The sequence below is a fragment of the Gossypium arboreum genome, chromosome 5 (assembly GCF_025698485.1).
Source record: "Gossypium arboreum isolate Shixiya-1 chromosome 5, ASM2569848v2, whole genome shotgun sequence".
Taxonomy (NCBI): Eukaryota; Viridiplantae; Streptophyta; class Magnoliopsida; order Malvales; family Malvaceae; genus Gossypium; species Gossypium arboreum.
The window spans coordinates 14,779,486-14,794,857 of NC_069074.1; the positions used below are offsets into that span (position 1 = coordinate 14,779,486).

General features: G+C 37.7%; 4 protein-coding genes and 1 pseudogene across 4 annotated transcripts; all 5 read left to right on the forward strand.

The window, feature by feature from the left end:
* Nucleotides 1-618: 618 nt before the first annotated feature.
* On the forward strand, nucleotides 619-2,152 carry LOC108453783 (thiamine thiazole synthase 2, chloroplastic). The gene is made up of 2 exons (XM_017752077.2): nucleotides 619-1,692; nucleotides 1,782-2,152. The coding sequence occupies exons 1-2, from the start codon at nucleotides 793-795 to the stop codon at nucleotides 1,947-1,949; spliced, it is 1,068 nt and encodes a 355-aa protein (XP_017607566.1). The 5' UTR covers nucleotides 619-792; the 3' UTR covers nucleotides 1,950-2,152.
* A 1,900-nt stretch (nucleotides 2,153-4,052) lies between these two features.
* Nucleotides 4,053-6,088, forward strand: LOC108450996 (pentatricopeptide repeat-containing protein At4g21170). Its single transcript, XM_053028378.1, has 2 exons — nucleotides 4,053-4,620; nucleotides 4,776-6,088. The coding sequence occupies exon 2, from the start codon at nucleotides 4,818-4,820 to the stop codon at nucleotides 5,916-5,918; it is 1,101 nt and encodes a 366-aa protein (XP_052884338.1). The 5' UTR covers nucleotides 4,053-4,620; nucleotides 4,776-4,817; the 3' UTR covers nucleotides 5,919-6,088.
* A 134-nt stretch (nucleotides 6,089-6,222) lies between these two features.
* LOC108453544 (probable dolichyl-diphosphooligosaccharide--protein glycosyltransferase subunit 3B) lies at nucleotides 6,223-7,479 on the forward strand. The gene has a single exon (XM_017751699.2). It carries the CDS (start codon nucleotides 6,314-6,316, stop codon nucleotides 7,331-7,333), a length of 1,020 nt encoding a protein of 339 aa, XP_017607188.1. The 5' UTR covers nucleotides 6,223-6,313; the 3' UTR covers nucleotides 7,334-7,479.
* A 2,034-nt stretch (nucleotides 7,480-9,513) lies between these two features.
* On the forward strand, nucleotides 9,514-10,343 carry LOC108453545 (nuclear transport factor 2B-like). Its single transcript, XM_017751701.2, has 2 exons — nucleotides 9,514-9,953; nucleotides 10,034-10,343. Exons 1-2 carry the CDS (start codon nucleotides 9,654-9,656, stop codon nucleotides 10,106-10,108), a joined length of 375 nt encoding a protein of 124 aa, XP_017607190.1. The 5' UTR covers nucleotides 9,514-9,653; the 3' UTR covers nucleotides 10,109-10,343.
* A 1,162-nt stretch (nucleotides 10,344-11,505) lies between these two features.
* Nucleotides 11,506-15,227, forward strand: LOC108452390 (pectinesterase 2.1-like; annotated as a pseudogene).
* Nucleotides 15,228-15,372: the final 145 nt, after the last annotated feature.

Here is a 15,372-nt window from a genome sequence, read left to right on the forward strand (position 1 = left end):
CCATTTTCTAACTTTTGAAGTTGAGTGACCAAACCTTAAATTTATTAATAATTCAGTGACCTTAAATGTAATTTATCCTAAAATAAAAAGTAAATGATATGTATTAGTAATTTTTAAAGTAAAATTAAGATTTTTAATACTACAGCTATCATTAAACTATATATAAAATTACCATATCCTATTATGCCGCCCTTCATTTTCTAAAATTTAAATTATTTACTTTTATTTTATTAATGTAAATAAAATCTAGTAAATTTTAATAATATTATATTAAAATAAATATGATTTTATTATTTTTATTATATATACATTTTAATTTAATTTCTTGACTAGTGAATGGTCATTTTCTATTGTCATTTACTAATTTATTATTTTTATCATATATATATATTATTTTAATGTCTTGACTAGTTTAACCGTTACGGTAATTAATATCGCCATCATTAACTGTGGTCCGTTCAAAAGAAATCTTAATGATTCTTTTGTTTAGGGGTTGTGAATTTTCCAGAAGAAAGTCGAAGGAGCCTAGCAGCAGGAGATATCATTATACCCATATCCCAAGCTGATAGCAAATTTCCAAGCATTATGAACCGTTCAAATTCTATCTTCCATCACTGCTTTTCAGATTTTTTGAGCAGATATTTTGATCCAGCTTCGGCGCTCCAGTTCAGATATTTTCAGCTCTCTCCCCCCTGGAAACAAGCTTAAATAACACCCCAAGTTAAATACTCATTATCATATCCCCTCCATTTACCACACAAAAGCACCCCAGAAACAGTTTTGCACCATTCAATGGTAGCCATGGCAACAACCCTCTCTTCACTATCTTCCACCCCCAAACCATCCTTCTTAGACCACAAGTCATCCTTCCATGGCACCCCTTTAGCTTCTCGCTTTACTCCCATTAAATCCTCCTCCCAAATCTCCACCATTTCCATGTCCTTAACCCCTCCTTACGACCTGCAGTCCTTTAAATTCCAACCCATCCAAGAATCCTATGTCGCTCGTGAAATGACACGCCGTTACATGATGGACATGATTACCTATGCTGACACCGATGTTATCATCGTCGGCGCCGGCTCTGCAGGTCTCTCCTGTGCTTACGAGATTAGCAAAAACCCCAACATCCGTGTCGCCATAATTGAACAGTCTGTTAGCCCCGGTGGAGGCGCATGGCTCGGTGGCCAACTCTTTTCAGCCATGGTTGTGCGGAAACCGGCTCACAGATTCCTTGACGAGCTCGGCATCCAGTACGATGAACAAGAAGACTACGTAGTGATCAAGCACGCAGCTCTGTTCACCTCAACAATCATGAGCAAGCTCTTGGCAAGGCCTAACGTGAAGCTATTCAATGCTGTGGCTGCTGAGGATTTGATCGTGAAGGAAAACAGAGTCGCCGGTGTGGTTACAAACTGGGCTTTGGTGTCAATGAACCATGACACACAATCTTGCATGGACCCAAACGTGATGGAGTCCAAGGTTGTGGTCAGTTCTTGTGGGCATGACGGACCATTTGGAGCCACCGGAGTCAAGAGATTGAAGAGTATTGGGATGATCGATAGCGTCCCTGGAATGAAGGCACTGGATATGAATACTGCCGAGGACGCAATTGTTAGACTTACCAGGGAGGTTGTGCCTGGCATGATTGTTACGGGAATGGAAGTTGCAGAGATTGACGGAGCCCCAAGAATGGTATCCTTATCCTTGTGTTTAGTGACTGGGAACATGTTCCCTGTCGAGTAAAATCATGTTATTAACAAAATGTTGGTTTGATTTTGCAGGGTCCGACATTTGGAGCAATGATGATATCAGGGCAGAAGGCAGCACATTTAGCCTTGAAGGCATTGGGACAGCCAAATGCGATAGACGGGACCTTCAGCGAAGCTGAAAGAGTACAACCAGAGTTTGTTCTTGCTTCTGCTGAAACAGAGGAGATTGTGGATGCTTGAACATATTTGACAGCGGGTTTGATTTTCAGGGAATGGACTCCATAAAGATTATATGTAAATAAAACTACACCGTTGTGGAATGGTGTGTGTGAAAGACTGGCGCTGGACAAAAGGAGGACTTTTGCTTTGAGTTTTGGTTTAATCGAGTTATGCTTAATGTCCATATTATCTTAGAAAATGAGGAGAAAAAAATGTTATGCAAAGTAATTCTAAGTGCTACATAATTTAACCAATATTAAATGAAGGAAAGGTAAATGTTGCTGCAACTCCAGGTTGTGGTCCATACCTGAAGCCCTTGGGGTTGAGCAGAGATGCGTTATTACAACTAATGTGTTGTCGATATGCCCTTCTGGACTTTGAACTTTCAGAACAAAAACAAAAACCAAATTTTAAGCCCTTTTGTTCAATAACAAAACTTGCAACCTAAAAGGAATTAGCTATGCCATTTGTCTAAAAAAATTATTGAAAGAAGCTGAAAGTCTTTAAAATTTGCTAATATTTGAGAGATTAAGGTTATTTTCCTTTAACAGGACTCAAGCAAAAGCGACATGATTAAAGGCATCATTAAAATCCAAGTGCTGAAATTGGATTTTAATTGCTCATTGCAAATTGGACCTTTAATTTAAACCCAATTGCACCCTTCACAACCGAATCAATCACCACTTTAATCCATTTTTCTTTGCTATTCTACCCGATATTTAGACATGGTTTGGTTACTGGTTTTGAGGCGGAAGATTTCTTAATTACTTAAAGGGGGCTCAAAAGAACTTTCAGTAGAAGTTTACGCCTGATTTAAATATAAACCGAATTTGGATTTTAATACCTATAATCCATTTTTTTATTTTTATATATAATTTTATCATATAAAATTGAATATATACTACAAATTTTAGTTGTACGATCAAATTTAAATTTAAATTTTAAAAGTTTACCTCATATAACAATAAAAATATTTTTATAATAATATAAGTTATTTTAGAACTACAATTTTAGTTGATTCTCTAATTCTTATATTCGAGTTGGAATTGGTTACTAACACCAATTTCATTAATCAATTAATTAAAAATAATATAAATATTAATTTCAACTCGAATCGAAACGAACAAGAGTGTTAAAATTAGATTAAATTAGTTAAATCGATAATTTATAGTTTAATTAGTTCAACCAATACTATAAAATTAAAAGTTTAAATTGATAAAAAATCAATTGAACTAAATAAAAGATTGATTAAAATATCATTTGAATGAGATCTAAGTTAGTTTAAATATTTAACTTTATAAATAAATGCTTATCTTGGTATTATTATTTATTTATATTTATTAATTATTTTATCATTTTTGTTTTCGTTTTTTTCCTTTACTATTTTTAAACTTTTGTTAGAACTAAAATAGTCACTTTTATTTGTCACAGATTACATTTTAGTCATTTATGTTTGAAATGTTACGTTTTAATTACTTACGTTATCGTATTGTAACATTTTAATTATTGAGCTGTTGATTGCCATCAATTGTGTAACAATAAGTTGACGTGGCATGTTAAATCATCATTTCAAATAAAAATTTTAGGTTAAATTCTACAATTGGTCCTTATATTTTTTTTATTTTGAGCAATTTAATTTTTTTCATTTATGTTCTTTTAACTTTTTTTCCCATTCTCTTCTGCTTCTACTCTGTTTTCCTCCATTCTTCATTTCTTTTTAACGTAGTTTTTTTTATGTTTTTTTTAAGTATATAGACTAGTTGTAACAAATGAAAATTATAGAAAAACTATGTTAAAAGAAATAGAGAAGGAGGAAAATACAGGAAAAGTAGAAGAAAATTAAAATGAAAAAAAAGAAAAGTTAAAAATATAGAAGAAAAAATTAAATTATTTAAAACGAAAAAATATGGGGATGATTATATAAATTAAAATGAAATTTTATTTAAAATAAGGATTTAATGTGCTATATCAGTTTATCTTTATATTGTTAACTACTAAGTTAATAAAATGTTATAATGTAATAATGTAAGTAATTAAAAGTAATATTTAAAATATAAATAATTAAATTATAATTTAAAATAAATAAAATAATTATTTTAATACATTAATCATCTCACCATCTCATCAAAGACCATCGATACAGTTTTACCCGAACCCGATTCAACATATCTAGTTGAGGGGAAAAATGCTTCTCGAGAACGGTACTTTCTCAAGCGACGGAGAGTGTAAACTCTAAACTGAACTCCAATGAAGTTTCACTGCCGCTCTCGCCGTTTTATGAAACCTTTTTCAAGCCTCACACCAAGGCAAAGAACAAATCATCCTTCTTCTTCTTCTAATTGGAGAACTCAAATCAAACAAACCCAGCTGGTTTCCCAAGTCTCATCCATTCTCTTACAAAGACATAACTGGCCACCCCTTCTTCAAACTCTCAACCTCTCCTCCAAACTAACCCCATCTCTCTTCCTCCAAATTCTCCGCAAAACCCAACATCAACCCCATCTCTCTCTCTCTTTCTTCAACTGGGTCCAAACCCATCTGGGTTTTGAACCTGACCTCCTCTCCCACTGCCATATTATCCGAATTTCACTGGGCTCGGATGTTTCCCCATCCCTAGACCCCCTTTTACACTTCCTGATTCAGTCGCATCCTCCACCACTAGTTGCAGATTCTATGGTTCAAGCTTGCAGAGGTACAAATTTTGATTCCACTGCTTTAAGTTCGTTGATCAAATGTTATTCAGAAAAGGGTCTTTTTATGGAAGGATTTGAGGTGTTTAGGAAAATCAGAAGCTATGGATTTACTCCTTCAATAAGTGCTTATAATGAGCTGCTTGATGCTTTACAGAGAGGAAATGAGGTGAAACTAGCTTGGTGTTTTTTAGGTGCAATGATTCGAGATGTCGACCCTGATTCATTTTCTTGGTCATTGGTTGCTCAAATTCTTTGCAAAAATGGGAATTTTGACAAAGTGGTTAAATTGCTGGAGAAGGGCATTTATAATACTAAAATTTATGATCTTCTTGTTGATTTTTATAGCAAAAATGGGGATCTTGAAGCTGCATTTCATCGATTAAATGAGATGAATAATAGAAAGCTTGATGCTAGTTTTTCTACCTATAGCTCAGTACTTGATGGGGCTTGTAAATATAATGATAGTGAAGTGATGGAGAGGATAACGAGGATAATGATAGAGAAGCAATTGCTTCCGAGATGCCAATTTTCCGGAAATGATTCGATCATCCAAAAGCTTTGTGATTTGAGGAAGACACATGCAGCTGAAATGATGTTTAAGAAGGCTTGTGGTAAGAACATTAGATTACAAGATGAAACTTATGGATCTTTGTTAAAGGCCATGTCTCAGGTCGGAAGGATAGATGAAGCGATAAACATGTATCAAACGATGTTGAAAAGGGGAATTAAGGTAAAAGACAGTTGCTATTGTGCATTTGCAAATGTCCTTTGTAAGGAAGATCAATCTGGTGATGGATATGGATTGTTGGTGAATATCATGAAACAAGGACATCATCCTTGTCCTTCCCAATTGTCCAAATACATAGCATCACTGTGTAGGAGGAAGAAATGGAAAAAAGCTGAAGAACTCTTGAATCTAATGCTAAAGAAAGGGTTATTGCCTGATTCAGTTCCTTGTTGTTTGCTGATGGAGTACTATTGCTTTAATAGGGAGATGGACAAAGTTGTTGCATTGCATTATGAGATGGTGAAAGTGGAGGGAAGTTTAGATGTAACGACATACAACACGATTCTTGAAGGGCTGTGGAGGGAAAAGAAAGCAGAAGAAGCAGTCGGGGTGTTTGATTATATGACAGGGTTGAACTTGGTTAATAGTGCAAGTTTTACGATCATGATCTGTGAGCTCTGCCGCATGAAGGAAATGAGAAAAGCTATGAAAATTCATGATGAAATGTTGAAGATGGGATTTAAACCTGACAAGGGTACATACAAGCGATTGATTTCTGGATTTAAGTAATAGATATAGGTAGTGCATATATCACATTCACATGGCCATTTGATTATTAGGTTATGTAGAGCATTCAAGTTTGGGTCTCGAAAACTTACTCCTCCATTTAGATAGATATATATTTTTTGTGATTAAAGTATCTTTCATCTCCATTTAGATTCATGAAGACTATCTAACAACCTTGTTTCTAAGGTTTAAATTTGATCTCAACACTTGTTGGAGAGAAGGAAAAGAATATATATAAACTTTTAGATTATTTCAAAAAAAAAAAAAATCTTGTTATGAAACGGTGTCGTAAAGGTGGAGTTCAATATCAATTCAAAGTCTTCCGGTTCAGTCGAATGATAAACTTGACCAATATACCATAAACCAAACAATTCCAACTGGAAAAAAAGGGAGTAAAAATGGCGGATCATTTCTTCACATTCTCGATCATTACCCTTTCTCTCTTCGTTGTAGCTTCCTCAGGTGGACTGGAATCAGAGCTGGTAGCCGATCTCCTAACTCTACAGGCCGAATCAAAATCAGGAGTCATCCACTTAGACGACCGAACCGTATCCAAATTCCTAACCTCTCCCCGAACCCCTCGCCCTTACTCTTTTCTCATTTTCTTCGACGCTGCCAATTTCCACGACAAACCTGAACTCCGCCTCCGGGAACTCCGCCGGGAATTCGAAATCGTCGCCTCGTCTTTCATTACCAACCACAACAGCTCCAACACCAAGCTCTTCTTCGGTGACATCGAGTTCCGCGAATCCCAATCTTCCTTTCAGCTGTTCGGCGTCAACTCCCTTCCCCACGTTCGCCTCGTCGGCCCCACGGCGAAATCCTTGAAAGATGACTCGGATGTAATGGACCAGGGCGATTTCTCCCGTTTGGCAGAGTCAATGGCCGAGTTCGTCCAGTACAGAACTAAACTCACCGTGGGTCCCATCCATCGCCCTCCCGCTCTTTCTAAAATGCAACTGGGTCTCATCACTGCCCTTTTGTTACTCTGTTTACCCTTGGTCGCCAAAAGGATCTTCGCTGGCGAAACCCTCTTACACGATCCCAAAATTTGGCTTTCCGGTGCCGTTTTTGTTTATTTCTTCAGTGTTTCCGGTGCAATGCATAATATAATAAGGAAAATGCCCATGTTTTTGGTGGATAGGAACGATCCAAACAAATTGGTTTTCTTTTACCAAGGGTCAGGAATGCAGCTTGGAGCGGAAGGGTTCGCGGTTGGTTTTCTGTATACTGTTGTGGGGTTATTGCTAGCATTCGTGACCCATGTCCTTGTCTATGTTAAGGATGCAACAGCCAAACGCTTGGCGATGCTTTTTACGCTTTTAGTTTCCTTCTGGGCAGTGAAGAAAGTGATTTTGTTGGACAATTGGAAGACCGGGTATGGGATTCATGGGTTCTGGCCTTCCAGTTGGAATTAAAGGGATTATCATTTTTTGTTTTCCCGGTTACTATAATTATGGTTTTAACATGGAGGTTTTAGTTGGCAAATCGATACAAATTTAGATACTTAAATTGTATAACTTTGCTTGGAATTTTTGGCTTATAGAACATTATTTTGTTAGAAGTTGACATCTTTGCTTGAAAAATCAATTTGCATGCTTTAATCATAGCGTTCCACATTATGCGTCCACTTATTTCTGTTTCTATGCTGCGTTAGGCTTTACATGTTTAGCATTGATGGTTTCGCTAACCCTCGTTTCAGTCTCTGGGTTTAGAAATGAAGGCTTACATGCATGGGATAAAATCTTGTGGAGAAATAAAATTTGCCGCCCTTGCTTAGTTATCTACTTATACATGTCTACGTTTGCCTTTTCTTTGTTCTCTGCTTACACCTCCAATTTCGTGCACCAAAAATACTAATCTAATCTTTGTAATTGATATTAGTGACGCTTTAAGTATCTGCCGAAGCATAGATTGGAAAATGTCTTGTAGGATTTCATATCCTAAACTGCAAAGGAATCCTGTAGACATATGAGAACCATAGTTTTTATTTGGAAAGATACTAATCATATCTGTGTTTGGTGGTATCGGTGCAGGATTCTCTAAACCAAACTTTAATGTCCAAGTTGAATTCAAGCCTTGGACACCTTTTACTTGCCATGGTTCTTAGGATTTGTTTATGTCCTAGTTCCTGATGTTTTGTATCATACAAGTTAGCAGTCTTATGTCAGTCACGTGTAGAAGTTGATGTTCTTGATCAATAGAGTCACATCTAGAGCAGTAAACCGTTGACTGCACATTAAACATGGATGGGTTTTATATGGCTTATGCTCCATGTAGCAAACTCCTTGCATGCACGCCAGCAAACTGCTTAAGACGAGCAGTGGGAAAATTCCTTTTTCATGGCTCATACTTATGGGTGTTCAGATTGGCCAGGGCATAAAAGAACACACATTTCGTGTTATTTCTTCCTGGTTGAAATGCTGGTTTCTTTTTTTGTTTAGTAACTCATGATCCTGAATTCTTCGAGTTATTTTGGGGATCATGCTATGTTTTCTGTCTATTGAGAGGCTGAAGAAGAATGATTTTTGTTGACTAGATACTTGTTCAGTGCTTCAGAAACGAGAACACATCAGCTGATTGATTAATGTGAAAAACCATGAATTGATTAATGTGAAAAACCATGAATTTCATACCGTTGATTATTAGAAAACCTATAGCCCCAATAGATTCAAAGTATTTTCCGAGGGCTCCCTTGTTGATGACTTTTCCAAACCAAATTAGCTCCTTGGGTATATTTGGTTGTTGGACCTTGTTCTTCAGGTAAAAAATTCTATATATTTAGGGATTTAAATAGCGGTCTGATATCGCTATAGCGGCCGTTATATAACGGTAGCGGCACCGGCACCGTCCGAAATCGTTATTGCTGAAACCGCTATTATTGTTTTACAATAAGTTGTGTGAATTTTTAAAAAAATTCACGATCACGATACCCGCAGTGACCGCAATAGCATTCGTTATGTCCGCAACTGCGACAAATGCAATGCGACCGAAAACGCGGCCGCGTCCGCAATTTAAATTCCTGTTTCATACCAAAAAACTGAACTAAGTATTTAAGTAGTTTCACTTCTATGATAGGGATCTAAATACTCGCGCCTATTACACTGATTTAGCTGATTATGGAGATTTGGACCACTGGCTAAGTGTAGATATGGTATCCAATGAAACTCTCTTTGGTCCAGTTTCTGGCATTTGGAATCGGTTCTAAAGAGGATAAGTTTCTCAGGGGGAAAGAAAAGAAAAATATATTCCAAACTTTCGGCCCACCTCCTACTTCACTTTCTTAAGGTGTTCTTTTTCTTTCTTTTTTTTTTTTCAAACTTTTACTAAAAGAGATTGCTGCTGAGTCACTCACGACCATACAGGGCATTTATACATCACAAAAAGGTAGCTGTTGAGTCATTTGGACGGCTAGTAAAGGCTCTGAACTGTGGTTTCAATCCTCCATCCAATCAAACTTTGCGTATAATTGCAGGCAGCGAATTCCTCATCTTACAATTACAATCGCACCCCTCATCTAGTTGGAGGAAATCTCTACCCTTTTAAGCTGAAGGCAAATGAATATGGGGTACTATAGTCATCTAAATGGTAACCCGGGAGACAGTCCCTTTTGGTTGCTTAGCTTAGTTCGCATGTTATTCTCTTAATGTCATATATTCATCCAACCTTATATTCGCATGGCATGGTGACTCTCGAGAAGGAGGGAACCTTTTGAGTATTATTGAGAGATCATAACAAATGGAAGAACAAATTGATTTGGTGGGGAAGGCATTTGTGGATCATTACTACCATCTCTTTGATAATGATCGGCCTGCATTGTCTTCTCTCTACAAGCCTTCCTCCACGTTGACCTTTGAGGGCCATAAGATACAAGGTGTTGAGGACATCACTGCTAAGCTTATCAGTCTTCCATTTGATCAATGCCGACATGTAATCAGCACCATTGATTCGCAACCTTCTTTCTCTGGCGGCATTGTCGTCTTCATCAGTGGCAGTCTCCAGTTGTCTGGAGAGGAGCACCATTTACGGTTCAGCCAGGTTAGGTATTTCTTACTCAAAGCTTGGTTCTCATTCTTAATTAATACAATTTTAGTCTCTAATTTTTAATGGTATAACAGATGTTTCATCTAATCCCCATGCTTGAAGGAAACTTCTACGTGCAGAATGACATATTCCGCCTGAACTATGGATGAATGGTTCTTTTTCCCATTCAATCATTTATTGTTCAACATACATTTCTTGGATAAAACTCTATAATCACTGATCAATTTGTTCCTTTAGTATCGTTATATTCATTGTTGTCTGCATTTATCCTCCTCCTTGGATTGCTAAAGTTGTAGTTTACATCAAAGGCTGCCTGCCTGCATTGTTATTTCGGTTTAATATAATAAGAGATTGCAATATCCGTATTCGCGTTTTAAGCTTAAACGTTTCCTGCTCAAGGTGACTGCTTACTCCGCATTCAAGTACTAAACCTAGTTTATGGATGGATTAGTCAGATGGGATCCTTTGAAAAGCTAGTTGGGCCATTTTGATTTATTTGTTCATGGACCATTTCGAATGGGTAATTGTTTGGGATGGGCTAAGAGTAAACAACTCTCTAGGTATTGTAAAGAAACAGCGAGATTAAAGCAAATATCAATGTCCTTTTCGAGTTGAAAGATAAGAACCGAGAAGCATAGACTAGTATAAGTTGATGTAAATTTAAGTTTTTAAAATACGTTAAGTTGTTCCCAATGTTTAAACTTAGACAAAGTTCTAGGAAGAAAAGATGAAGAAGTGTAAAATAAAAAGGACAATAATAAATTTTTATTTAAAAAAAAAAGAATGGTAAACAAAGGTAAGTAGAATAGGTGAAGTGATTGAATGGTGATATTTAGCAATTCCATGATGGCTCACATTATAAGCGGATCTAAAATCCTCCACTTGGATTCTAAAGTGGCAGACAGTGCCATCATGATCCCTTGCTTTTCCGAAGTCATTGCTCAATAACTAAGCATTCACATACATATGTGCTTCATTTTGTACTCTTTAGTAAGTATTGTTTTTGTTCCAATTTGATTATATTTATGTTTTTAAAAGTATTGGGTGTGTTTCCGTATTAAAATCTTGTCTCAGCCGAATATGTATAAGATAATGATATGCACCTTATGCAATGTCTTCGAGCACTCCTCGTGTATTTATGAACCATTTGAACATGTAGCAATTTCATAACCATTCAACAGTTTTCAGATGCATGTTTCAAGCATTCGGAAAGTTGTCAATAATTAAAGATAAAAATGAGAGAGGTTTAATGTTTAGATTTAGTTGAAGGAACAAAAGGTTCGAGCTTATTCCTGAGCCAAATAGCCTTAGCTATAATGTTGCCGCTTAAACATTGAGGGACCCAGAGAAAAAGAACAGCCTAAAGCATGGTTACAAATGTCCCAGTTTTCCAAAGTTGACAAATGATCCACTGAGAAAACTTGATCATCTCAAGACTCAAATCCTGGGTAATGATAACTTCCATCTTCATTCATGGTGTTAATTATTTACCTTTTTTATTATTATCCATGTGTAACTGTTTCATACATTATCCCCTTATGTGCTTTACTTCAATGTTGTGATTAAGAAAATCCCGTACTGGATTCCCTTGCTTATTTAAGGATTATGTAGCGAAAAAGAGCCTAGCTACTACTGCAGTTAAGCATATCAAGCTTACTTAAATACCATGGCTAATATCCGACAGCCTTTACTAGACAGACCAAGAGGTTCTTACAGCAGGGATTGCCCCCTAATTTTCACATTGGTACTTCTAATATGCTTAGCTGCCCTGGTTGCAATCCATTTAGTAAGATTCAGCTCCTTCGATGCTAATCATCCATATAAATATTGTGAGAGAGCTGTTGACCAGAAATCATGTTTAGCCTTGCTCTCTGAAGTAGCCTCAAAGACAACCGTGAGAAAGAAGGGTGTTGATCTGCTACATGCTTTCTTAGAGCGATCTGCTTCTGATATGCAAAATGTCATCAACCAGGCTCGCAACTTCAACGATGGAATCAATAATAGTAGGGAGCAAGCGAGTTTGGCTGATTGTCTGGAGTTGGTGGAGTTATCCAGGGACAGGATCATGGATTCTATGGTTGGTGTTGAAAAACAAGATGTTAATTGGCATTCCAATGCTCAGGCGTGGCTAAGCAGCGTGCTGACAAACCATGTGACGTGCTTGGATGGGTTACAAGGGTCAGTGAGGACCCTTATGGAGCCAGGGCTCAGCGACCTTATATCGAGAGCAAGAACTTCCCTGGCCATTTTGGTTTCCGTTTCTCCTACGAAGACAGAATTCGATGACGACCCATTGATCGGTGGGTTTCCATCATGGCTCAGCAGCAAGGATCGAAAGCTTTTACAGGCTTTGCCTAATGAAATCAAGGCCGACGTTGTGGTGGCTAAGGATGGGAGTGGCAACTACAAGACCCTAGGAGAAGCAGTGGCAGCGGCACCATGTTGGGTTTTTGACACACTTTAACCGGGTAAAGTAAGAATTTCAAACAGAGCACCAGCAGCAACGTATTATACCCGGATAAAATATGAAGGAAAAATGCTTGAAGTTCAAGCCTTTAGCTATTGTTGGGGATTTTTGACAGCAGAGGAACGGAGCAGAGGAAGAAATACAGGACAGAACAAGACAGTATTTTTACTTGCTCACAAATGTGCAGCAAGGGAGCTATGGCTTCAGCTCATTTAGCTCATTCATTCAATTAGAAAAACAATACATTTATAGATAAAACACATTACCAAATACTACCTACTCCCACTTAGTAGCCTAGGGACTTGCTAAGCATTACTTGTACACATCAATAAGCTAAATTATCAGCTCAATCATCACCTAAACCCATCAAAACATCAATAACTAAGTTCATTTTCAACCAAACTAAACTAAATTGCAACTACAATAGTCAACATGTTGCTGCAGCATGTAGCATGTATACAAGCCGTATGCACTCAACAAAAACATAACAGCAGCATGGATGGCCAATTTCCAACACTCCTCCTTGGACTCCATGCTGCAAATGTCATTCATTCATCAAGTTTTTGAACTTGGCAGTCCTTAGATGCTTTCTTTCAAGCTGACCCTGCACAAGCACTTCATTTTCAACCTTGGCAAATGGAGTCTTCTCCTCCTTCACAGCCTTGGTTGACAACACATCTTGCCTTGTTCCCTATTACAGTCCTGCTTCTTCTTGCATAAACAGCTTGCAAGTATAGTTTGCTTGCCTTCAGTCTGCCATTTTTGGCTTCAGTCTGCCATTTTTGGCTTGCACCCACTCGGGCTTGCATTTTGCTGCTCGCAACTATACACCTTTGATGAGCTCGCTTTTTGCTTCTGTCTTCAACAGTGTCTTCAACTTTGTTGCTTGCAACCATACACCTTTGATGTGCTCGCACTTTGGCTTCTTGTCTTCGGTTGGTGTCTTCAATAGGCTCGCAACTATCACTTCTTGCTAAGCTTGCGCTTTGACATCTTGCTAAGCTTGCGGCTTGGACATTGGAAAGCTCACATTCTTTCCTTGAAACTCCTCCTTCAGTCTATCCCAGGCTTGTTTTGGTGTCTTAATTTTAACCACCCATATGTGATAGCCTTCTCCATTGGAGACCGGTGGTGCAATGGTGAGAAGCTTTGATGAAGCCATCGTTTTTTTTAAAGTTTGCTAGAACAGTCCCTTAAGAATGCAACTCTAGATACCAATTGTTGGGTTTTGACACACTTTAACCGGTAAAGTAAGAATTTCAAACAGAGCACCAAAGAAGAACGTATTATACCCGGATAAAATATGAAGGAAAAATGCTTGAAGTTCAAGCTTTTAGCTATTGTTGGGGATTTTTGACAGCAGAGGAACGGAGCAGAGGAAGAAATATAGGACAGAACAAGACAGTATTTTTACTTGCTCACAAATGTGTAGCAAGGGAGCTATGGCTTCAGCTCATTTAGCTCATTCATTCAATTAAAAAAACAATACATTTATAGATAAAACACATTACCAAATACTACCTACTCCCACTTAGTAGCCTAGGGACTTGCTAAGCATTACTTGTACACATCAATAAGTTGAATTATCAGCTCAATCACCACCTAAACCCATCAAAACATCAATAACTAAGTTCATTTTCAACCAAACTAAACTAAATTGCAACTACAACAGTCAACATGTTGCTGCAGCATGCAGCATGCATACAAGCCTATGCACTCAACAAAAACATAACAGCAGCATGGATGGCCAATTTCCAACACACCAGATAAAAGCAAGACCAGGTACATAATTCATGTGAAAAAGGGTACTTACAAAGAAAACGTCGAGATTGGAACAAACAAGAAGAATTTGATGATTGTTGGTGATGGCATGAACTCGACGATTATCACCGGTAGCCTAAATGTCATTGATGGATCCACAACCTTCAAATCAGCCTCCGTCGGTAAACATCTTTACCTTAAAATACATCTTAATGCATACATATTCCTTTCAACAGTATGGTTTACTTGCTTTCAATAATGCAGTGGCTGTTGGTGATGGATTTATGGCCCAAGACATATGATTCCAAAACACAGCTGGGCCACAAAAGCATCAAGCTGTGGCCATCCGAGTTGGAGCCTATCAATCTGTTATAAACCGATGCTTACCAAGACACTCTTTACGCCCACTCCAACCGCCAGTTCTACAGGGATTCCTACGTTACCGGCACGGTGGACTTCATATTTGGCAATGCAGCTGTGGTGTTCCAGAACTGCAAACTCGTGGCCCGGAAACCATGAACTCACAATCAAATATGGTCACGGCCCAAGGAAGATTAGACCCAAACCAAAACACTGGGACTTCGATCCAAAACTGTAATATTAAAGGCTTCATCAAGTCATATTTAGGTCGGCCCTGGAAGGAGTATTCAGTATTCACGAACTGTTGTGATGCAATCCTTCATTGGTGACCATATTGACCCTTCAGGTTGGTCGGTTTGGAGTGGGGATTTCGCTTTGAAGACATTGTACTACGGGGAGTACATGAACAGGGGACCAGGAGCCGACACTAGCAAGAGAGTGAAATGGCCAGGCTTTCATGTCATTACTAGCGCCAAAGAGGCCAAAAAGTTCACTGTGGCTGAGCTCATACAGGGAGGATCTTGGTTGAAATCTACAGGGGTGACTTTTAAAGAATGGCTGTAAATATATTCACTGCGACTCGAGTTTTTTTTTTTTTTTTTAATAAATGAAAGTCGTCCACCAACCCTTTCGCTGTAATAGTTTGGCTAAAACGGACACGAATTTAAGGTTTGCATCAAGTTTTAGTTCATTAACTAATCGATTGCTTTGAAGCAAGGGTAATAAGAAGTTGCTATTGTCTTACTCAATTCACTAAACTAAATTTGATGGTAACCTTTTACTTATAAATTAACCTTAGTTTCGTTGAACTTAAGAGAGAGATTT